Below are 26,536 nucleotides of genomic sequence, written 5' to 3'. Positions count from 1 at the left end.
AAGTACATACTATGTGAGGCAGGGCAAGATGGCAGCACAGGTAGGTGTAGAATTTAGTTCATCCTATAGGGCAGCTAGTAAATAACAAAGAACTGTCTGGGACATCTGTTTGGGGAGTTCCATGATACATGTTGTATAACAGCCTGGAATGGGTGGAAGGGCTGAAATCCCAGCATAGAACTTTAAGTAAAGCCTCCCCCACTGGCATGGCAGGCTGTTTTGAGTCACTCCCCTGTGAGAAACAGAAGAAAGGGAAGGTAGCTCAACCAAGCTCCAATTGCAGATTTGTTTACAAAATTGGAATGCAGAATACAAGCTCTAAGCACACATAAATACACAAAGCAAGTTTGAAAGAATCCTGGAGGTCTCTCCCCAGGAGAGAGGAGGTGGAGCTGATAAAAAAAAAGGAGGCTTGTGGACTTGGCTGAGTGCAGAATAATGGAAAAAGATGGTGCTCCAAGAAAAGGGGCACATAGAGCTGGGTACCAACTTCAGCTCTTGATTAGCAAAACTGGAAGCCTGGGGACTGGCTCTGAAAAGGGTTAACAAAAAAACTTTTTAGCAGCACAATAAAGGAAACAGAAGGCATTTTCAGTTGTCAGCACTGACCCAGGCAAGGAGAGAGTTAAAGTATGTCTGAGAGACAAAGTAGTCAGGTGAAGGAGATAATTCCCTAAAGGGTGTATCATCCCAAAGAAAAGGTGGGGGGAGGGGGGAGAGCCAAGCACACATAGCAGCTCTCACTCAGAGAATCCAGACCTCAGGGGCTGGAAAACAGAAGTAGTTTAAGCCCTCCCTCCGCCTCAGACACTGTCTCAACCAAACCCCTGGCAGGAACAGGGTATGTTGAGACTCAAAGGCACTGCACTACTTCACGCTAATGGGGAGCTATAGGCTGAAAAGTGCCACCTGCTGGGCAGGGTAAGAAAAGCACAGAATCAAGAGGCTTCACAAGAAAGACTGGCACCCTGCTGGGTTTCATCCCTATGGAACCTTGATACTGATTACATACTGTTCCTGAGCTCTGCACCTGTCTTGTCTGGGAAAATCTGATTGAGATCACTCCTAACTGGGGAGACTCTTCTAAAAAAAAAAAACAGAAACAACACATCAATGCAGGAAGGAAAATAGCCAGAAAAAAAAGCTGAAAAATTGTGATCAGTTAAACAAAAGCTATGTTAGGGGTCTAGAATAAGTTGAACTGAATGTCAAAGAACAGATACAGAATATGCCAACCAATAAGAAAGCCCTAGGTAAAAGAGAGTAAATGACCTCCAGAATAAACTGATCAAGTAGATCAAATGCCTAGACACCAGCAAAAAATCACAAATCATGCTAGGAAGCATCAAAATATGGCCCAGTTCAAGTAGCAAACTAGCACCTCAGCTGAGATACAGGAGTTGAAAAAAATAATTACAGATGTTCAAAGAAATCTAAATCAAATCAATGAGTTTAAGGAAATATGGCAAAAGATATGACAGATATAAAGAAGGCACTGGGTGATCATATAGAAGAAATCAAAAGCTTGAAAAAACAAATGGCAGAAATTATGGGAATGAAAGGGAAAAGAGATTAAAAACATAACAGAGACATAAAACAGCAGATTTGAAGAGGCAGAAGAAAAGACTGGTGAAATAGAGGTCAGCACACCTGAAATTCTACACACAAAAGAACAGATAGGTAAAAGAATGGGAAAATATGAACAGGGTCTCAGGGAATTGAATGACAACATGAAGCCCATGAATATACATTTTATAGGTGTCCCAGAAGGAGAAGAGAAGGGAAAGGGGGGAGAAAGAATAATGGAGGAAATAATCATTGCAAATTTCCCAACTCTTATGAAAGATGTAAAATTACAGATCCAAGAAGCACATCATGCCCCAAACAGAATATATCTGAATAAACCTACTCCAAGACAATTGCTAATCAGATTGCCAAATGTTAAAGTCAAAGAGAGAATTCTGAAAGCTGCAGAGAAAAAGTGATCCATAACATAAAAAGGAAGCTCAATAAGATTATGTGCAGATCTCTCAGCAGAAACCATGGAGGTGAGAAGGCAGTGGTATGACATATTTAAGACATTGAAAGAGGAAAGTACCAAGAAAACTACCAAGAAGTCTATATCCAGCAAAATTGTCCTTCAAAAATGAGGGAGAGTTAAAAATATTTTCAGACAAACAGACACTGAGAGAGTTTGTGAGCATGAGACCTGCTGTACAAGAAATACTAAAGGGAGCACTACAGAGATTGCTCTGTAGACAGGAAAAAACAGGAGACAGAGGTGTGGAGAAGAGCAGAGAAATGAAAATTAACAGTAAGGGTAAAAAGATAGGCAAAAATAAAATAAAATATGACATAAAATCCAAAAGATAAAATGGTAGGAGAAATTACTGCCTTTACAGTAATAATATTAAATGCTAATGGATTAAACTCCCCAATCAAAAGATCTGGACAGCCAGAATGGATTAAAAAACAGGACTCCTCTATATGCTGTCTACAAGAGACTCATTTTAGACCCAAGGACAAAAATAAGTTAAAAGTGAAAGGCTGGAAAAAGATATTTCATGCAAACAACAAGAAAATAGTAGGAGTAGCTACACTAATACCAGACAAATTAGACTTCAAATGCAAGACAGTTAAAAGAGACAAAAAGGACATTACATATTAATAAAAAAGAGAATTCATCAAGAAGTAATAAAAATAATAAATATTTATGCACTGAGCCAGAGTGCCACAAAATATATGAGGCAAATATGGACAACACTGAAGGAAGAAGTAGACTGTCTACAATAACAGTTGGAGATTTCAATACACCACTCTCAACATTGGATAGAACATCTAGGCAGAGGACCAATAAGGAAACAAAGATCATGAATAGTATGATAAGTGAACTAGACTTAACAGATAGTTACAAAACATTGCACCCACAACAGGAGGATACACATTGTTCTCAAGTGCTCATGGTACATTCTCCAGAGTAGACCACAAGTTGGATCATAAAACAAGTCTCAATAATTATAAAAAGATTGAAATTATTCAAAACACTTTTTTGGATCATAATGGAATGAAGTTGGAAGTCCATAAAAGGTGGAAGCCTGGAAAATTCACTAGTATATGGAGGCTAAACAACACACTCTTAAACAACCAGTGGGTCAAGGAAGAAATTACAAGAGAAATCAGTAAATGTCTTGAGGCAAACGAAAATGAGAACACAACATTTCAAAACTTATGGGATGCAGCAAAGACAGTGCTGAAAGGGAAATTTATCACCCTAAACATGCATATTAAAAAAGTAGCAGGAAATGAGGTGGGAGGTCTCACATCACCTGACTTTAAAGCATATTACAAAGCTACAGTGGTCAAAATAGCATGGTACTGGCATAGAGATAGGTATACTGACCAATGGGATCAAATTGAGCGTTCAGAAATAGACCCTGCCATCTATGGACAATTGATCTTTGATAAGGCAGTCAAATCAACTCAACTGGGACAGAGCAGCCTCTTCAACAAACGGTACTTGGAGAATTGGATATCTATATCCAGAAGAATGAAAGAGGACTCCTATCTCAAACATTATACAAAAAATTAACTCAAAATGGAGAAAAGACCTAAACATTAGAGCTAAGACCATAAAACTTAGAAGAAATGTATGGAAATATATTAAATATCTTGTGATAGGAGGTTGTTTCCTAAACCTTACACCCAAAGCATAAGCAATTAAAGAAGAAATAGATAAATGGGATCTCCTCAAAATTGAATACATTTGCACATCAAAGGACTTTGTCAGGAAAGTTTCAAAGTTTGCTAAAAGAAAAGGCATGAGGTTAAGTTAGTTAGGGTTTCTGTTTTTAATCCAACATTGCCAGAATTTATCTGTGTAATAAGTGAAAGAGAACAGAACTTCTTATTAAAATTAAGTTACTCATATTACTTTACATGTACTGAATTTTAGAATCTCCCCCCTCCACCTCAGGTAGAGTCAAAGTATCCCAATATAGTGACCTACACTAACAAGAATAATAATAGCATCTTCCAGCTTGGCAGCCCTCTTGTTTTCTTTTTCCTTTTCTCTTTTGGTGAGAAGGGAGGAGTTTCCCATATACTATGATTCTATCATCACTGCATCAGCAGATTCAAGGCTGGATCTACATACTACCAAATAGATGATGATTATGAAACCATTTAAGTAATTACTTAGATATTCCCAAAGATCCAGATATTTGGCATCATGCAAATATGACCTTAATTTTCAATAAGTGAACACTTATTTTGTCTTATGGAATCTGACCTAGTATTTTTCAAATTAAAAAAAAATTCCCTTTTGATTTCCATCAAATATTTATTGATTTACCTTTTGCAATTTTCATTTTATGCACATGTGCTTTTTATCAAGGTAAATAATACGGTGCACAAAACAAGAGATAGAATTTTTCAACACCTCAGAAGGCTTCTTCATGCCTCTCCATTCAGTAGCCCCCAGCAGAGGTAAGCAATACTCTAACTTCTATCCCCATAGATTTAGTTTTACTTGTATTTGGAACTTCATATAAATGGAATCATACAGTATGTTCTCTTATTTTTCTGGCTTCTTTTGCTCAACTCTACGTCTATGAGACTTAGCCATGCTGTATTGTGTGGTGGGAGTTTGTTCCTTTATATTGCTGTGCAGTATTCCATTTTATGAACATACCATAATTTATTCATCCTGACAACTGCTGATGGACATTTGGGTTTTTTTCCAACTTTAGCTACTGCTACTATGAGCTACTATGAATACTCTTGGACATATATTTTGGCAGATATATGCATTCATTTTTCTTGAGTATATACCTAATAGTAGAATTGCTGGGTCAATAGCTGGAAGCACACTTATCTTTAGCAGGTATTGCCAGAGTTTTATGAAGTGTCTGTGCCATTTTGTCTTCCTAACAGCAATATATAAAAGTTCAAGTTGCTCCACATCTGGGTTGACACTTTGTATTGTCAGTATTTTCAATTTTAACTACTATGGTGGGCATATAGAAGTACATAATTCTGTTTTTTTCCATTACTTTTTATTGATATTGTTCACATACCATACAATTATCCAAATATCCAAAATGTGCAATCACTTACCCATGGTACCAACATACAGCTGTGTAACCATCACCACAGTTAGCTTTTTTTTTCAATTTTATGACCATTTTCATTACTCCAGAAAAGAAATAAAGACACACAAAAAAGGAAAATCAAATCCTCCCATACTCCTCTTGTTTTCTTTTTCCTTTTCTCTTTTGGTGAGAAGAGAGGAGTTTCTCATATCCTATGATTATAATAATCCCTCCATTATTGATTCATAGTACTGGTATAGTATATTTGTTACTGTTGATGAAAGAATGTTAAAATACTACTAACTGTAGTATATAGTTTGCAATAGGTATGTATATATATTTTTCCTATATGCCCTTCTATTATTAACTTCTAGTTATAGTATCATACATTTGTTATAGTTCATGAGAGAGAGATCTAATATTTGCATAGTTAATCACAGACATTGTCCACCATAAGATTCACTGTTTTATACATTCCCATCTTTTAACATCCAACTTTCCTTCTGGTGACATATGTGGCTGAGCTCCTCCTTTCCACCAACTTCACACAACATTCAGCACTGTTAGTTATTCTCACAATGTGCTACCATCAACTCTGTCCATTTCCAAGCATTTAAGTTCACCCCAGTTGAACATTCTGCTCATAATAAGCAACTGCTCCCCATTCTTAAGCCTTGTTCTATATCCTGATAACTTACATTTCATTTCTCTGAGTTTACACATTATAATTATTTCTATCAGTGAGACCCTGCAATATCTGTCCTTATGTGTCTGACTTATTTCACTCAATAAAGTGCCCTCAAGGTTTCTTCATCAACCCGTTTTTTAAGAGGGTTTTGTTCACCCACCATACATTCCATCCTAAGTAAACAATCGATGGTTCCCTGATTAGTCACGTGTTTATGTATTGACCACCATCACCACTATCTGTACAACGACATCTCCATTTCTTCCACAAAGGAAGAGGAAAAGTCAAAGAAGGTAGAGAGACAGGAGAAAAAGAAGAAGAAAGAGGAAAAAAAGAAAAACAAAACAAAACAAAACATGACAGCTAGGAAGCAACAGAAGGAAAGACAGCATTAAACGAAAGTAGAATAAAGAGACAGACAATATCACCAATGCCAAGAGTCCCATACCCTTCCTCCATGTCCCTCCACCCCATATGCATTTAGCTTTGGTATATTGCCTATGTTATACTAAAGGAAGCATAATACAATGTTTCTGTTAACTGTAGTCTCTAGTTTGCATTCACTGTATTTTTCCCCCAATCCCACCCCATTTTTAACACCTTGCAATGTTGACATTCATGTTCTATCTCATGTAAAAACATATTTGTACCTTTTATCACAATCATTGAGCACCCTAGGTTTCACTGAATTATACAGTCCCAGTCTTTATCTTTCCTCTTTCCTTCTGGTGTCTCACATGCTCCCAACCTTCCTCTTTCAACCATACTCACAGTCATCTTTGTCCAGTGTACTTACATCGCTGTGCTACTATCTCCCAAAATTGTGTTCCAAACCTCTTACTCCTGTCTTTTTCTTTTTGTCAGTAGTGCTCCCTTTAGTGTTCCCTGTAGAGCAGGTATCTTGTTCACAAACTCTGTCATTGTTTGTTTGTCACAGAATATTTTAAGCTCCCTCATATTTGAAGGACAGTTTTGCCAGATATAGGATTCTTGGTTGGTGATTTTTCTCTTTAAGTATCTTAAATATATCAACCTCACTTCCTTCTTTCCTCTGTGGTTTCTATTGAGAAATCTGCACATAGTCTTATCAAGCTTCCTTTGTATGTGATGGATTGTTTTTCTCTTACTGCTTTCAGAATTCTCTTTTAATCTTTGATGTTTGATAATCTGATTATTAAGTGTCTTGGTGTAGACCTATTTGGACCTATTCTGTTTGGGGTATGCTGTGCTTCTTGGATCTGTAATTTTATGTCTTTCATAAGAGATGGGAAATTTTCATTGATTATTTCCTCTATTATTTCTTCTGCCCCTTTTCCCTTCTCTTCTCCTCCTGGGACACCAATGACACATACATTCCTGCATTTCATTTTGTTCTTAAGTTCCTGGAGACATTGCTCATGTTTTTCCATTCTTTTATCTATCTGTTCGTTTGTGTGCAGGCTTTCAGGTGCCTTGTTCTTAAGTTCCTGAGTGTTCTCCTTTGCCTCTTGAGAACTGCTGTTGTATGTCTCCATTGTGTCCTTCATCTTGTGTGTTGTGTCTTTCATTTCCATAGATTCTGTCAGTTGTGTTTTTGAGCTTTAATTTTCTACCTTATGTATCCCCAGTGTTTTCATTATATGCTTCATCTCTTTTGCCATATCTTCTCTAAACTTTCTGAATTGATCCAGCACTAGTTTAAAATTCCTGTATCTCAGTTGAAGTGTAAGTTTGTTCCTTTGACTGGCCCATAACTTCACGCCTCCTAGTGTAGGTTCTAGTTTTCTGTTGTATAGGCATCTGGCCTCCTTGGTTACCCCAATCAGGTTTTCCCAGACCAGAATGGGCTCAGGTCTTGGAAGAAGGCAATAGTTTCAGTCTCCCTGAGGGTCTTAGAAGATTGATGCACCCTGTGAGGACTCAAGTCATTGTGCTTTTCTGCCCAGGAGGTGGCACCTGTCAGCCTGTAGCTCCAAAATGGTATAAGGAGGTGTGGTCTGTGGCTGTTTTCCCCCAGGGTATGGGGTCTGGTTCTGAATGGAAGGAGGGTAGTAGAGCTTGGCACCACCTCTTTCCTCTTAGGGAAGATATATCCCCTGGGGAGAGGTCATTAGCATTTGAATAGTCTCTCTGACTCTGCTATCTCCACCCCTGTCTGGGTCTGAGTGCAGGGAATTGAAATTGGCTGAAGCTTTCTCCTCTGAGCCAAAAAAAGGGACAGAAAGACCCCCTTCAGGGTAAGTCTGTGGCCCCCCTCATTTTCACCCATTGGCCAGAGACAGCACCTGGTCCTCTGGGCTCCCCCTCCCTCCCAGAGTCCCCAGCTCTCCAAGGTCAGTGGTCAACAGCCTCTGTCTGTTTCTTGGGGATTCATAGCTTGCATTGAGTGTGTGCTAATTAAAACCCCAGTTAGACCTCAGCTGAGCTATATTCATTTGCTTGGAGAGTGCTGCTCTCTAGCACAGCCAGTCTTTGCAGTTTGGGAGAGTGCTGCTGTCTAGCACTCTGAGGCTTTGCAGTTTGGGAGAGTGCTGCTCTCTAGAGCCACAAGGCTTTGCAGTTTGGGCCATGGGGTGAGGGGGCTCCTGGCTCAGGTCTGCAGTTTTTACTTACAGATTTTGTGCTGCGATTTCGGGCATTCCTCCCAGTTCAGGTTGGTGTATGATGAGTGGATGGTCACGTTAGTCCCCCCAGTTATTTCAGATTATTTCCTAGGTGTTCCTGGCTGTTTATTAGTTGTTCCAGGGGGACTAACTAACTTCCACTCCTCTCTGTGCTGCCATCTTCTTTCTCTATAATTGAGGTTTTAATTTCCATTTCTCTGATGAGAAACATTGAGAATCTTGTCATGTGCTTCTTGGTCATTTGGATAAAGGTTGGGGTTAGGGATAGATATCCTCTTTTGTAAAGTGCCTGCTCAAGTCTTTTGCCCATTTTTAAATCATATTGTCTGTCTTATGCTTTTCAATTTGTAGGTTTCTTTATATATTCTGTATACAAATTCTTTTTCAGATATATATATTGTGAATATCTTTTCACTACCTTAATGGTGCCATTTGATGAAAGAAGTTTTTCATTTTAATGAAGTCCAATTTATCAACCATTTATTTTATGGTTATTGTTTTTGTATTTTGTTAGAGGAATAGTTTCTTATCACAACCTTCTTGCTTTTTAAAGCCCAAGAATAATCTTTTCCTTAAAGAGGAGCCTAGGTTGTTTTGCTTTTTAAATCCACTCTATAATCTAGTGAATCTGACCTCTTCCTATTCATGAAATTAACAAGGTTACAATGAAAACAGTATCCATCCAATCAAATTAAACTTACTCAGGAGAAAGTTACATCAACTTACTGAGAAGCTATGTATGTCACTATGGAAATTCCCAGGAAAATGGAGGAGATTCCACATCCAGTATATGTTATAAGAACTAATATCCGTTCATTCACTGCATCCACTTCAGACTTGGATAAATCCTAGAGAATGCAATGTATTGTATTTTAGACATTCACCAGGGCAAGTTTAGGGCATAATTCTTCCAGTGCTCTTTAACAGGAGGTTCCCAGGACATATAGCATATCTGCAATAGCTTTCACAAGACACTGTATGAGGATGGACATATAATAACACTCTATATTGTTGTTTGTTGTGTATGCCTAGTGCAAATTTCTATGTACAGGCATGAAGAGCCATCAACAGCACTGGAAGAACATTTAGTCCTTGTTTATATTGTCATTAACATGTTCCACATTTAAAATATAACAAGCTAATAGATGTGAATTTGGGATGCAATGTGAATCATTATCTGTACTGAGCATCTCAAAACACCATGGAGAACACTGAAAAAAAAGTTCCTTTCTCTTAGGCCTTAAATAACTTTTATAAAATGAAGAGACAAAAATGAACCTTAGAGATCACATAATTGAGTAATTTCTTGGCTTGTGGTCCATAAAAGACCTGAAATGGCATGCTGAATGCTTTGAATATATATGTGCGTTGGTCTGGGAAGAAAGTCCATAGCTTTAATCAGATTGTTATGGAGACTCATGACTCATACGAGGTTAAGAAATACTGGTCTACTCCAATAATTCTCAACTGTGAGTGATTTTGTCTCCCCCCACCCAGAACATTTGGCAATATCTGGGGACATTTATGATTATCACAACTGGAGGAAGGGTGATACTGACATCTCCAATACCCAGAACAGCAACCCCAACAGAATTATCTGGCTCAAAATATCAATAGTGCCAAGTTTGAGAAACCCTGGTCTATTCTGAGTGTTCACATTTCAAAAGAAAAATCTAAGGTCCAAACGAGTGAAACAACTTGACCAAGATCACATGGCTAGTTAGTGACAGAGCTGGAACATGAATCCTGGTCTTTTGAGTCCTACTGTAATAATCTTGCCAAATTTGATGGAGCTAAACAAAATTCTTACAATTCAACAAGTATCAACTGAGCACCTCTTAAAATTTGTTAAATAGATATGGTAGAGTAAAAAGAAATATAAACAGACTCACGGCCCTCAAGGAGCTTAACCATTAATTGGAAAAACTGCTCTCACACACTACACATTCAGAAAGCTGTATATGTTAAAGTAACTTAACAGAATAAGAAAGTGCTTGGATGTGGGTAGAGGAGAAGGGACACTTTCGAGAGTCATTTTGAAGAAAAATTCAGCAAGTCCTGATGTTAGGGCGAACCATAGTTCATGAAGGAAATAGGAGAGTTAATGATGACTCTGAGGCTTTAAGCCTAGTTATGTGAATTGATCAGATAACTCATTAGGTTAAGTATTGCATGTATTAAGGAATATATCTTTCATACACTGCATTTTTGTAATAACTATTAAAATTATAGCCCATCAATTCTACTTGCGTTGATTTATCCTATAGAAATGTTCAAAGATAAATGAATAAATGTGTCACAGCATTTTTCAAAATTTTTCAAAATAGAGAAAAACAGTGACAACTAAAATATTCATCTACAAGAGAATGCTTAAATTTATTGTGTTGAATCCACATGATGATGACAATAAATTAATTTTTAAAAATTGAAGTAGGTGAATAATACTTGCCTGAAGGGTGTCCATTATATATTGTTAGATAAAAAATCAAATGGTAAACTCAATATGAATAACTTGATCCTATTTTTATAAATCAAAATTGTATATTGATATGCACACAAGAAAAGAATCTGGAAGGATATACATACCAGACTGTTAATGGTGGTGATCTCTTGGGAGGGACATTATAGGGATCTTTTCCATAATGTTTGAATTTTGAAGAGCAGGTGTTAATTTTATAAGGAGAAAAAAAAATGTTTCAATCTGCTGTCTTTTGGATGAGAAAAGGGGGGCTTATTTACACTTACAATACAACTTTCAATAACTTAGTTCACACATACATTCATCATCTGTAATCTAATAAAAGTTGTCAAAATTCCATTGAGGAGTGACTAAGAGAAAACTCACCATTAAGACTCCAAAATGGGTGAGGTGATCACACTGACAGATTGCATAATTTATGTTGGTTTCCTTTACTTTACAGCCTGATGAATTCCATCCACCTAGCCCATCTGTAGGAGACAGAAGGGAATATCAAAGCAATTTTGTTTTTCTCAGAAGTGTTTAACTTTTCATTATATGCACTATTTGAACATGTGGTATAATTAGTTTTGTTTGCTAAGACAGCAAGATAGAGGTATAACTGAGCACCAAAATCAAATTAAAGCCTAATGGGCTAGGAGGCGGGGCAAGATGGCAGACTGGTGAGCTGTAAGTTTTAGCTACTCCTCCAGGAAAGTAGGTAAAAAACCAGGAACTGCGTGGACTGGACACCACAGAGCAATCTGACTTTGGGCATACTTCATACAACACTCATGAAAACGTGGAACTGCTGACATCAGCGAAATCTGTAAGTTTTTGCGGCCAGGGGACCCGCGCCCCTCCCTGCCAGGCTCAGTCCCAGGGGAGGAGGGGCTGTCAGCTCCGGGAAGGAGAAGGGAGAATTGCAGTGGCTGCTCTTATCGGAAACTCATTCTACTGATTCAAACTCCAACCATAGATAGACTGAGACCAGACACCAGAGACTCTGAGAGCAGCCAGCCCAGCAGAGAGGAGACAGGCATAGAAAAAAAACAACACGAAAAACTCCAAAATAAAAGCGGAGGATTTTTGGAGTTCTGGTGAACGCAGAGGGGGGAAGGGCGGAGCTCAGGCCTTGAGGCGCATATGCAAATCCCGAAGCAAAGCTGATCTCTCAGCCCTGTGCACCTTTCCTTAATGGCCCTGGTTGCTTTGTCTATTAGCATTTCAATAACCCATTAGATCTCTGAGGAGGGCCGTTTTTTTTTTTTTTTTTTAATCCTTTTTGCTTTTTCTAAAACAATTACTCTAAGAAGCTCAATACAGAAAGCTTCAAAGAATTGCAATTTGGGCACGGCAAGTCAAGAGCAGAACTAAGAGAGCTCTGAGACAAAAGACAATAATCCAGTGGCTGAGAAAATTCACTAAACAACACAACTTCCCAAGAAAAGGGGGGTGTCCGCTCACAGCCACCATCCTGGTGGACAGGAAACACTCCTACCCATCGCCAGCCCCATAGCCCAGAGCTGCCCCAGACAACCCAGTGTGACGGAAGTGCTTCAAATAACAGGCACACACCACAAAACTGGGCGTGGACATTAGCCTTCCCTGCAACCTCAGCTGAATGTCCCAGAGCTGGGAAGGTGGAGCAGTGTGAATTAACAAAGCCCCATTCAGCCATCATTTGAGCAGTCTGGGAGCCTCCCTACGAAGCCCAGCAGCCCAGAACTGCCCTGGGGGGACGGCACTCACCTGTGACATAGCACAGTCATCCCTCAACAGAGGACCCGGGGTGCACGGCCTGGAAGAGGGGCCCACTTGCAAGTCTCAGGAGCCATACGCCAATACCAAAGACTTGTGGGTCAGTGGCAGAGACAAACTGTGGCAGGACTGAACTGAAGGATTAGACTATGCAGCAGCTTTAAAACTCTAGGATCATCAGGGAGATTTGATTGTTAGGGCCACCCCCCCTCCCCAACTGCCCAGAAACACGCCCCACATACAGGGCAGGCAACACCAACTACACACGCAAGCTTGGTACACCAATTGGGCCCCACAAGACTCACTCCCCCACTCACCAAAAAGGCTAAGCAGGGGAGATCTGGCTTGTGGAGAACAGGTGGCTCGTGGACGCCACCTGCTGGTTAGTTAGAGAAAGTGTACTCCACGAAGCTCTAGATCTGATAAATTAGAGATAAGGACTTCAACTGGTCTACAAACCCTAAAAGAACCCTATCAAGTTCAGCAAATGCCACGAGGCCAAAAACAACAGAAAATTATAAAGCATATGAAAAAACCAGACGATATGGATAACCCAAGCCCAAGCACCCCAATCAAAATACCAGAAGAGACACAGCACCTAGAGCAGCTACTCAAAGAACTAAAGATGAACAATGAGACCATAGTATGGGATATGAAGGAAATCAAGAAGACACTAGAAGAGCATAAAGAAGACATTGCAAGACTAAAGAAAAAAATGGATGATCTTATGGAAATTAAAGAAACTGTTGACCAAATTAAAAAGATTCTGGACACTCATAGTACAAGACTAGAGGAAGTTGAACAACGAATCAGTGACCTGGAAGATGACAGAATGGAAAATGAAAGCATAAAAGAAAGAATGGGGAAAAAAATTGAAAAACTCGAAATGGACCTCAGGGATATGATAGATAATATGCAACGTCCGAATATAAGACTCATTGGTGTCCCAGAAGGGGAAGAAAAGGGTAAAGGTCTAGGAAGAGTATTCAAAGAAATTGTTGGGGAAAACTTCCCAAATCTTCTAAACAACATAAATACACAAATCATAAATGCTCAGCGAACTCCAAATAGAATAAATCCAAAAAAACCCACTCCGAGACATATACTGATCACACTGTCAAACATAGAAGAGAAGGAGCAAGTTCTGAAAGCAGCAAGAGAAAAGCAATTCACCACATACAAAGGAAACAGCATAAGACTAAGTAGTGACTACTCAGCAGCCACCATGGAGGCAAGAAGGCAGTGGCACGATATATTTAAAATTCTGAGTGAGAAAAATTTGCAGCCAAGAATACTTTATCCAGCAAAGCTCTCCTTCAAATTTGAGGGAGAGCTTAAATTTTTCACAGACAAAGAAATGCTGAGAGAATTTGCTAACAAGAGACCTGCCCTACTGGAGATACTAAAGGGAGCCCTACAGACAGAGAAACAAAGACAGGACAGAGAGACTTGGAGAAAGGTTCAGTACTAAAGAGATTCGGTATGGGTACAATAAAGGATATTAATAGAGAGAGGGAAAAATATGGCAAACATAATCCAAAGGATAAGATGGCCGATTCAAGAAATGCCTTCACGGTTTTAACGTTGAATGTAAATGGATTAAACTCCCCAATTAAAAGATATAGATTCGCAGAATGGATCAAAAAGAATGAACCATCAATATGTTGCATACAAGAGACTCATCTTAGACACAGGGACACAAAGAAACTGAAAGTGAAAGGATGGAAAAAAATATTTCATGCAAGCTGCAGCCAAAAGAATGCAGGTGTAGCAATATTAATCTCAGATAAAATAGACTTCAAATGCAGGGATGTTTTGAGAGACAAAGAAGGCCACTACATACTAATAAAAGGGGCAATTCAGCAAGAAGAAATAACAATCGTAAATGTCTATGCACCCAATCAAGGTGCCACAAAATACATGAAAGAAACACTGGCAAAACTAAAGGAAGCAATTGATGTTTCCACAATAATTGTGGGAGACTTCAACACATCACTCTCTCCTATAGATAGATCAACCAGACAGAAGACCAATAAGGAAATTGAAAACCTAAACAATCTGATAAATGAATTAGATTTAACAGACATCTACAGGACATTACATCCCAAATCACCAGGATACACATACTTTTCTAGTGCTCACGGAACTTTCTCCAGAATAGATCATATGCTGGGACATAAAACAAGCCTCAATAAATTTAAAAAGATTGAGATTATTCAAAGCACATTCTCTGACCACAATGGAATACAATTAGAAGTCAATAACCATCAGAGACTTAGAAAATTCACAAATACCTGGAGGTTAAACAACACACTCCTAAACAATCAGTGGGTTAAAGAAGAAATAGCAAGAGAAATTGCTAAATATATAGAGACGAATGAAAATGAGAACACAACATACCAAAACCTATGGGATGCAGCAAAAGCAGTGCTAAGGGGGAAATTTATAGCACTAAACGCATATATTAAAAAGGAGGAAAGAGCCAAAATCAAAGAACTAATGGATCAACTGAAGAAGCTAGAAAATGAAGAGCAAACCAATCCTAAACCAAGTACAAGAAAAGAAATAACAAGGATTAAAGCAGAAATAAATGACATAGAGAACAAAAAAACAATAGAGAGGATAAATATCACCAAAAGTTGGTTCTTTGAGAAGATCAACAAGATTGACAAGCCCCTAGCTAGACTGACAAAATCAAAAAGAGAGAAGACCCATATAAACAAAATAATGAATGAAAAAGGTGACATAACTGCAGATCCTGAAGAAATTAAAAAAATTATAAGAGGATATTATGAACAACTGTATGGCACCAAACTGGATAATGTAGAAGAAATGGACAATTTCCTGGAAACATATGAACAACCTAGACTGACCAGAGAAGAAATAGAAGACCTCAACCAACCCATCACAAGCAAAGAGATCCAATCAGTCATCAAAAATCTTCCCACAAATAAATGCCCAGGGCCAGATGGCTTCACAGGGGAATTCTACCAAACTTTCCAGAAAGAACTGACACCAATCTTACTCAAACTCTTTCAAAACATTGAAAAAAATGGAACACTACCTAACTCATTTTATGAAGCTAACATCAATCTAATACCAAAACCAGGCAAAGATGCTACAAAAAAGGAAAACTACCGGCCAATCTCCCTAATGAATATAGATGCAAAAATCCTCAACAAAATACTTGCAAATCGAATCCAAAGACACATTAAAAAAATCATACACCATGACCAAGTGGGGTTCATTCCAGGCATGCAAGGATGGTTCAACATAAGAAAAACAATCAATGTATTACAACACATTAAAAACTCGAAAGGGAAAAATCAATTGATCATCTCAATAGATGCTGAAAAAGCATTTGACAAAATCCAACATCCCTTTTTGATAAAAGCACTTCAAAAGGTAGGAATTGAAGGAAACTTCCTCAACATGATAAAGAGCATATATGAAAAACCCACAGCCAGCATAGTACTCAATGGTGAGAGACTGAAAGCCTTCCCTCTAAGATCAGGAACAAGACAAGGATGCCCGCTGTCACCACTGTTATTCAACATTGTGCTGGAAGTGCTAGCCAGGGCAATCCGGCAAGACAAAGAAATAAAAGGCATCCAAATTGGAAAAGAAGAAGTAAAACTGTCATTGTTTGCAGATGATATGATCTTATATCTAGAAAACCCTGAGAAATCAACGATACACCTACTAGAGCTAATAAACAAATTTAGCAAAGTAGCGGGATACAAGATTAATGCACATAAGTCAGTAATGTTTCTATATGCTAGAAATGAACAAACTGAAGAGACACTCAAGAAAAAGATACCATTTTCAATAGCAACTAAAAAAATCAAGTACCTAGGAATAAACTTAACCAAAGATGTAAAAGACCTATACAAAGAAAACTACATAACTCTACTAAAAGAAATAGAAGGGGACCTTAAAAGATGGAAAAATATTCCATGTTCATGGATAGGAAGGCTAAATGTCATTAAGATGTCAATTCTACCCAAACTCATCTACAGATTCAATGCAATCCCAATCAAAATTCCAACCACCTACTTTGCAGACTTGGAAAAGCTAGTTATCAAATTTATTTGGAAAGGGAAGATGCCTCGAATTGCTAAAGACACTTTAAAAAAGAAAAACGAAGTGGGAGGACTTACACTCCCTGACTTTGAAGCTTATTATAAAGCCACAGTTGCCAAAACAGCATGGTACTGGCACAAAGATAGACATATAGATCAATGGAATCGAATTGAGAATTCAGAGATAGACCCTCAGATCTATGGCCGACTGATCTTTGATAAGGCCCCCAAAGTCACCGAACTGAGCCATAATGGTCTTTTCAACAAATGGGGCTGGGAGAGTTGGATATCCATATCCAAAAGAATGAAAGAGGACCCCTACCTCACCCCCTACACAAAAATTAACTCAAAATGGACCAAAGATCTCAATATAAAAGAAAGTACCATAAAACTCCTAGAAGATAATGTAGGAAAACATCTTCAAGACCTTGTATTAGGAGGCCACTTCCTAGACTTTACACCCAAAGCACAAGCAACAAAAGAGAAAATAGATAAATGGGAACTCCTCAAGCTTAGAAGTTTCTGCACCTCAAAGGAATTTCTCAAAAAGGTAAAGAGGCAGCCAACTCAATGGGAAAAAAATTTTGGAAACCATGTATCTGACAAAAGACTGATATCTTGCATATACAAAGAAATCCTACAACTCAATGACAATAGTACAGACAGCCCAATTATAAAATGGGCAAAAGATATGAAAAGACAGTTCTCTGAAGAGGAAATACCAATGGCCAAGAAACACATGAAAAAATGTTCAGCTTCACTAGCTATTAGAGAGATGCAAATTAAGACCACAATGAGATACCATCTAACACCGGTTAGAATGGCTGCCATTAAAGAAACAGGAAACTACAAATGCTGGAGGAGATGTGGAGAAATTGGAACTCTTATTCATTGTTGGTGGGACTGTATAATGCTTCAGCCACTCTGGAAGTCAGTCTGGCAGTTCCTTAGAAAACTAGATAGAGAGTTACTTCAATCCAGCGATTGCACTTCTCGGTATATACCCGGAAGATCGGAAAGCAGTGACATGAACAGATATCTGCACGCCAATGTTCATAGCAGCAATATTCCCAATTACCAAGAGATGGAAACAACCCAAATGTCCTTCAACAGATGAGTGGATAAATAAAATGTGGTATATACACACGATGGAATACTACGCGGCAGTAAGAAGGAACAATGTTGTGAAACATATGACAACATGGATGAACCTTGAAGACATAATGCTGAGCTAAATAAGCTAGGTACAAAAAGAGAAATATTATATGCTACCACTAATGTAAACTTTGAAAAATGTAAAAGAAATGGTTTATAATGTAGAATGTAGGGGAACTAGCAGTAGAGAGCAATTAAGGAAGGGGGAACAATAATCCAAGAAGAACAGATAAGCTATTTAACGTTCTGGGGATGCCCAGGAATGACTATGGTCTGTTAAATTCTGATGGATATAGTAGGAACAAGTTCACAGAAATGTTGCTATATTATCTAACTTTCTTGGGGTAAAGTAGGAACATGTTGGAAGTTAAGCAGTTATCTTAGGTTAGTTGTCTTTTTCTTACTCCCTTGTTATGGTCTCTTTGAAATGTTCTTTTATTGTATGTTTGTTTTCTTTTTAACTTTTTTTTTCATACAGTTGATTTAAAAAAGAAGGGAAAGTTAAAAAAAAAAAAAAAAAAAAGAAAAACAATGAAAAAAAAAAATATGTAATGCCCCCTTGAGGAGTCTGTGGAGAATGCAGGGGTATTTGCCTACCCCACCTCCATGGTTGCTAACATGACCACAGACATAGGGGACTGGTGGTTTGATGGGTTGAGCCCTCTACCATAAGTTTTACCCTTGGGAAGACGGTTGCTGCAAAGGAGAGGCTAGGCCTCCCTATATTTGTGCCTAAGAGTCTCCTCCTGAATGCCTCTTTGTTGCTCAGATGTGGCCCAATCTCTCTAGCTAAGCCAACTTGGCAGGTGAAATCACTGCCCTCCCCACTACCTGGGTTCTGACACTCAAGGGAGTGAATCTCCCTGGAAACATGGAATATGACTCCTGGGGAGGAATCTAGACCTGGCATCGTGGGATGGAGAACATCTTCTTGACCAAAAGGGGGATGTGAAAGGAAATGAAATAAGCTTCAGTGGCAGAGAGATTCCAAAAGGAGCCGAGAGGTCACTCTGGTGGGCACTCTTACGCACACTTTAGACAACACTTTTCAGGTTCTAATGAATTGAAATAGCTAGCAGTAAATACCTGAAACTATCAAACTACAACCCAGAACCCATGAATCTTGATGACAATTGTATAAAAATATAGCTTAGGAGGGGGTGACAATGTGATTGGTAAAGCCATATGGACCACACTCCCCTTTGTCTAGTTTACAGATGGATAAGTAGAAAATTGGGGGAAGGAGGAAAAAAAAATAAACAAACAAAAAAAGGCACCCAGTGTTCTTTTTTACTTTAATTGCTCTTTTTCACTTTAATTTTTATTCTTATTATTTTTGTGTGTGTGGTAATGAAAACATCAAAAATTAATTCTGGTGATGAATGCCCAACTATATAATGGTAGTGTAAAGAATTGAATGTACGCTTTGTTTTGTATGACTGTATGGTATGTGAATATATCTCAATAAAATGAATAAAAAAAAGAATAAATGGTGAAAAGAACGGAAAAATACAAGCATGGTCTTAGGGAGCCTAGTGTCAACATGAAGCACACAAACGTGTATGTTATGGGTATCCCAGAAGGAGAAGAGAGGGGAAAAGGGGCAAAAAGAGTAATAGAAAAAATATTCACTGAAAATTTCCCAACTCTTATGAAAGATAGGAAATTACAGATTCAAGAAGTACAGTGTACCCCACACAGAATAGATCCCAATAGACCTACTACAAGACACTTACTGATCAGATTGTCCAATGTCAAAGACAAATGGAGAATTCTGAAAGCAGCAAGAGAAAAATGATCCATCACATACAAGGGAAGTTCGATAAGGCTATGTACAGATTTCTCCGCAGAAACCATGGAGGCAAGAAGACAGTGATACAATATATTTAAGATACTGAAAGAGAAAAACTTCCAATGAAGAATCCTGTATCTGGCAAAACTGTCCTTCAAAAATGAGGGAGAGTTTAAATTATTCTTTGAGAAACAGACAATGAGAGAGTTTGTGAACAAGATACCAGGGCTACAAGAAATAGTAACGGAGTGCTACAGGCTGATAGGAAAAGACAGCAGAGAGAAGTCTGGAGAAGAGTGTACAATGCTCAACTTCACAAGCTATTAGGGAAATGCAAATGTAAAACACAATGAGATATCATCTCACACCTACCAGAATGGCCATTATCCAAAAAAAAAAAAAAAAAAAAAAGTGCGGGAGAGGATGTGGAGAGAGAGGCACACTTATTCACTGTTGGTGGGAATGTAGAATGGTGCAACCACTCAGGAAGACAGTGTGGCAGTTTCTCAGGAAGCTAAGTATAGATTTTCCATATGACCCAGCTATTCCATTACTAGGTATATACTCAGCTCAGAGGAACTGAAAGTTGACACCAACGGATATTTGTAAACCGATGTTTATTGTGGTATTATTCATGATTGCCAAGATGGAAACAGCCCAGTTGTCCATCAACAGACGAGTGGATAAACAAACTGTCATACATACACATGATGGAATATTATGCTGCTGTAAGACAGAAGAAAGACAAAGACCATATAATAACATGGATGAACCTTGAGTACATTATGTTGCATGAAGTTAGTCGGAAACAAAAGGACAAACATTGTGTGGTCTCACTAATATGAGCTAACATTAATGAGCAAACTTGGAGAGTAAAAAGCTGATTACACAGACTAACAGGAGATAGAAAGAGGGTAGAGATCGGGCATTTGATGCTGAAGGACTACAGAATGTTCAGCAGGATTGACTATAGATCCAGAGATAGCATAATACTGTGTGATGATAGCACAATATTTTAAGTACACTGAACAGAGATGTCTGTGAGTAAAGCTGAAAGAGGTGGGCTGGGGTATGAATGACACCTGAGTTAAAGATAGAAGATAAAGACTGGGCCTTTATAACTTGGCAAAAACTAGAGTGGCCAATGACTGCTACTAAATGTACAAATACAAAACTGTTTTTACATGTAGGAGAACAAATGAAAGTCAACCATGCAGAGTGTTGGAAAAGGGATGGTATTTGGGAAAAAACATAATCAAGGCAAATTGGAGTCTATGGTCAACAGTAACATTGTAATATCCTTCCATTAAATGTAACAAAGACAACATACCAAAGCTAAATGTGTATGAGGGGGGATATAAGGGAAGGATATGGGATTCTTGGTAGTGGTGTCATTGTCTGACACAACTATTACATTGTATTGTATGATACTTTATTTTTCTATTATCTTTTTTACCATTTCTTAAAAAACAGTGGTGAAACTCAAAACCCACCACTTCCTAATTAATTTGCTACATTTTACTAATCTATGTTGTTGTTTGTATTCAGGCTTGGTGGAAGTATCTACATCATTGGAAATTGGTAAATGCTACAGATCAATGCTTTTTTTTGAGGGGGGTGGGTACTGGCTTGTTAAACATTTTCCAACACACCACTGTCTGGTACACTTAGTGTGGTGTCTGGGTTCTGAAAGGAAGCATCCCAAAGGAGAGTGTTCCAAGAGAAAGGAAGCAGAAATTTCCAGTCCTCTTAAAAGTTAGTCCCAGAATTGTCACATTGTCTCTTCTACCAAATTTGTTTGGTCTAAGTGGTCACAAGCCAGCCTTGATTCATGCAAATACAGGGAGGGAAGGAATCGATGGTGGACATTTTGGATACAAGATAGCACAGTGAGGCATTGTACATATGTTTTCTCATTTAATCCTCATACTAGCTCTATGTGAGGAACTACTAATCTTATCCCCTTTTTAGAGATTAAGAAATTAAGAAACAGAGATTCTAATTCAGATTCTAAGCCAGGTCTCTTTGATTCAGAAGCCTGAGTTCTTCAGTATCACTTTCTGTTACAGCATATGTGCCTTTATCTCTTTCCTCCATGGTGTCTGGAGTTGGAGCAGCATATTTTGCAGTCCTTCTTCCTGACATCCTGAAAAATGGATTGTTCTCTCCTAGTCACTCACTATCTTGTGCTGAAAGCAGGATGGACCCAGAGAGGAGACAGTTTTGTGAAAAGCTTCATTGGAGCCTGATGCATGTTCAATACCATAGAGTTAACAAAAAATGATCACAGCAAAGAACCCAAAGAACTTTGAAATAAGGATAACTTTTCTAACTCTGTGATATTAAAGAGTTATGAAAATGAGCATTTAAATGGGTAACAAGATATGTAATGTTTGTCAGCAAGATTGAAAGCTAAAGAAAATCAAATTGTTTCAATGTGAATACATTTTTCCTGCCTCTACATTTTACTCATTGTTCATTAGACTCCTGACATAAAGAGAAGAAGAGGATTCCTCCAGAGCTAATAAACTTGATAGTTTCGTTTTCAGTTATACACATTACAATAACCATGCAGCTATTCTCTTCCTCTGCAGCAGAATTTTTTTGTATAGTGATTTCTGACAGCTAATTTTCTAAAAATCCCAACCCAGTGCAATGCTTTCATTGCTGTTAGGGTTGTTTGTTAACTTTTTCTTCCAGAAGAGAAAATTCCGTCAGCCTGTCTAAAGAAAATGTCACTCAGAAGAAGATAGGTCAGTGTGAAACACAGACCTTTTTATCTTACTGCCCACTCATTTCAAATGCAACATTCCCTATTGCCCCAACTCATGATTTTGGATCTAGGGACCATCAGAGCTGTGTTTACTTTTCTGATTATTCTAGATCTTCCTCAAATTTAGTTTGATACTTTGCACAACTATCTCAAATTTACATCTTCTGCAAGGAGGAGAAGTCTGAAAAGTCCACTGCCTCAAGACCAATTCCCTGGTCATTCTGCAAAGCACTGGAATGCCTGTGCTTCAATTTCCAACATTCACTACTGGAGTTATGCACTTTATGCAGGTTAGCCATGCCTAACCAGGTGTGTATAAACTGAAATTTTATGTGGAAAACCTTTATACATAGTTACAAGAACTGTATGGGTTATCTTTGTTAAAACACTGATAAAGACAGAGAGAATTTTTTAGAATGGTGGTATGAGGAGGAGCTTGAGAAAAGTTTCCCTCAGACAGTCATCTATTAAGCTGGTCAAAATTAGCAAAAGCCATCATTCAAGGTCTCTGGAGATTAATTAATACAACATATCAAGAAGCATTTATTGGGTTATAGAAGATACATACTTTGCAGTGGCAGCAGCAGGGTGCCAAACACACACATAGTTCCTTCTCCATAAGGAGAATCCTGCTGGGGCATCTGGTGAAGAGCAATTCCCCACCGCACCCTCAGCTTTTGCCCCATATGACAGAAGTTCTGACAAAAGGTGGGTAGTAGAAAGCCTCAGACTCTGGCAACACTCTGCCCCTGCCAAGGGAATGGACTTTTATTGGATCAGACTATAGAGAAATTTATGCCTAAGGCTTTGCGAAAAATAATAGAGCAATCAGCTATTAATTAGGAGGCTAAAAACTTCATGGGATACCAATAGAGGCAGACCAGCCAGAAGCTTAATGGGGAGATCAGAGAAAGAGACAAAGAGATCTCAGCTAAAACCACAGTCATCCCTGAAGGTAAAGGACAATGTATGCATGCACAAGGCTGTGTCCTCTAAGGAAAGACAACAGCAGGTATACACAGCAGGGGAAATAGATTTGGCTGAACAAGTCCAGCCAAGTAACTAAACAAATAAATAAGCAAACAATGACAACAACTAGAAGCCCCACAAGGTTCTCATAATTCAGAGTTGCTATAACATGTTATCAAAAATGTCCACTTTTTACCATTAAACTCCTAGAAGATAATGTAGGAAAACATCTTCAAGACCTTGTATTAGGAGGCCACTTCCTAGACTTTACACCCAAAGCACAAGCAACAAAAGAGAAAATAGATAAATGGGAACTCCTCAAGCTTAGAAGTTTCTGCACCTCAAAGGAATTTCTCAAAAAGGTAAAGAGGCAGCCAACTCAATGGGAAAAAATTTTTGGAAACCATGTATCTGACAAAAGACTGATATCTTGCATATACAAAGAAATCCTACAACTCAATGACAATAGTACAGACAGCCCAATTATAAAATGGGCAAAAGATATGAAAAGACAGTTCTCTGAAGAGGAAATACAAATGGCCAAGAAACACATGAAAAAATGTTCAGCTTCACTAGCTATTAGAGAGATGCAAATTAAGACCACAATGAGATATCATCTAACACTGGTTAGAATGGCTGCCATTAAACAAACAGGAAACTACAAATGCTGGAGGGGATGTGGAGAAATTGGAACTCTTATTCATTGTTGGTGGGACTGTATAATGGTTCAGCCACTCTGGAAGTCAGTCTGGCAGTTCCTTAGAAAACTAGAGATAGAGCTACCATTCGATCCAGCGATTGCACTTCTCGGGATATACCCGGAAGATCGGAAAGCAGTGACACGAACAGATATCTGCACGCCAATGTTCATAGCAGCATTATTCACAATTGCCAAGAGATGGAAACAACCCAAATGTCCATCAACAGATGAGTGGACAAATAAAATGTGGTATATACACACGATGGAATACTACGTGGCAGTAAGAAGGAACGATCTGGTGAAACATATGACAACATGGATGAACCTTGAAGACATAATGCTGAGCGAAATAAGCCAGGCACAAAAAGAGAAATATTATATGCTACCACTAATGTGAACTTTGAAAAATGTAAAACAAATGGTTTATAATGTAGAATGTAGGGGAACTAGCAGTAGAGAGCAATTAAGGAAGGGGGAACAATAATCCAAGAAGAACAGATAAGCTATTTAACGTTCTGGGGATGCCCAGAAATGACTATGGTCTGTTAATTTCTGATGGATGTAGTAGGAACAAGTTCACTGAAATGTTGCTATAGTATGTAACTTTCTTGGGGTAAAGTAGGAACATGTTGGAAGTTAAGCAGTTATCTTAGGTTAGTTGTCTTTTTCTTACTCCCTTGCTATGGTCTCTTTGAAATGTTCTTTTATTGTATGTTTGTTTTCTTTTTAACTTTTTTTTTCATACAGTTGATTTGAAAAAAGAAGGGAAAGTTAAAAAAAAGAAAAAAAGAAAAAAGACAAACAAGGAAAAAAAAAAAAAACGATGTAGTGCCCCCTTGAGGAGCCTGTGGAGAATGCAGGGGTATTCACCTACCCCACCTCCATGGTTGCTAACATGACCACAGACATAGGGGACTGGTGGTTTGATGGGTTGAGCCCTCTACCATAAGTTTTACCCTTGGGAAGACGGTTGCTGCAAAGGAGAGGCTAGGCCTCCCTGTATTTGTGCCTAAGAGTCTCCTCCTGAATGCCTCTTTGTTGCTCAGATGTGGCCCTCTCTCTCTGGCTAAGCCAACTTGAAAGGTGAAATCACTGCCCTCCCCCCTACGTGGGATCAGACACCCAGGGAAGTGAATCTCCCTGGCAACGTGGAATATGACTCCCGGGGAGGAATGTAGACCCGGCATCGTGGGATGGAGAACATCTTCTTGACCAAAAGGGGGATGTGAAAGGAAATGAAATAAGCTTCAGTGGCAGAGAGATTCCAAAACGAGCCGAGAGATCACTCTGGTGGGCACTCTTACGCACACTTTAGACAACCTTTTTTAGGTTCTAAAGAATTGGGGTAGCTGGTGGTGGATACCTGAAACTATTAAACTACAACCCAGAACCCATGAATCTCGAAGACAGTTGTATAAAAATGTAGCTTATGAGGGGTGACAGTGGGATTGGGAATGCCATAAGGACCAAACTCCACTTTGTCTAGTTTATGGATCAATGTGTAGAAAAGTAGGGGAAGCAAACAAACAGACAAAGGTACCTAGTGTTCTTTTTTACTTCAATTGCTCTTTTTCACTCTAATTATTATTCTTGTTATTTTTGTGTGTGTGCTAATGAAGGTGTCAGGGATTGATTTAGGTGATGAATGTACAACTATGTAATGGTACTGTAAACAATCGAAAGTACAATTTGTTTTGTATGACTGCGTGGTATGTGAATATATCTCAATAAAATGATGATTAAAAAAAAATGTCCACTTTTCAACAACAAAAAAATTGAGACATGCCAAGAAAACAAGAAAGTGTGACCTATACACATTTTACAAAGCAGGCAATAGAAACTGCCTTTGCAGGAACCTAGTTATTAGACTTGGCCTAAAAATACTTCAACACAGCTATTATAAATATGTTCAAAGAACTAAAGGAAATGATACTTTAAAAATTTAAGGAAGGTGTAATGATGTCCCATCAAATATAGAATATCAATAAAGTGATTAAAAGTATATTAAAAAACAAATGAAAATTCTGGGTGTGAAAAGTACAACAACCAACTTGAAAAATTCACTGGCGGGGATAAACAGATTTGAGGTGGCAGGAGAAAGGATCAGCAAATTGGAAGATGGATCAATAGAGATTATGCAGACTGAAGACTAGAGAGAGAAAAAAATGAAGAAAAATAAACAGAAGCTCAGAGAAATGTGGGATGCCATTAAACACACCAAATATGTGTACTTGGAGTACCAGAAGGAGATGAGAGAGAGAAAGGAGCAGAAAGACTATTCGAAGCAACAATGGCTGAAAACTTCCCAAATTTGAAGAAAAATATTAATCTGTACAACCAAGTAGTTCTATGACCTCCAGGTAAGATAAATGTGAATAAATACACACAGAGACACATCATAAAATGTTAAAAGTCAAAGATGAAGTGAAAATCTTAAAAACAGCAAGAGAAAAACGACTCATCTT

The 26,536-nt window shown here is 38.3% G+C and overlaps 1 protein-coding gene across 1 annotated transcript in view; it reads right to left on the bottom strand.

Moving 5' to 3' along the window:
* Positions 1–9,103: 9,103 nt before the first annotated feature.
* The window catches only part of ADGRG4 (adhesion G protein-coupled receptor G4), a 131,226-nt gene continuing 113,793 nt past the window's right edge, over positions 9,104–26,536 (bottom strand). The window contains 2 exon segments of the mRNA XM_037822767.1: positions 9,104–9,229; positions 11,227–11,330. Of these exon segments, the coding sequence (XP_037678695.1) occupies positions 9,104–9,229; positions 11,227–11,330 (230 nt within the window).

This window comes from Choloepus didactylus, chromosome Y (assembly GCF_015220235.1).
Source record: "Choloepus didactylus isolate mChoDid1 chromosome Y, mChoDid1.pri, whole genome shotgun sequence".
Classification (NCBI taxonomy): Eukaryota; Metazoa; Chordata; class Mammalia; order Pilosa; family Megalonychidae; genus Choloepus; species Choloepus didactylus.
This window is presented reverse-complemented; position numbering and strand designations above follow the sequence as displayed.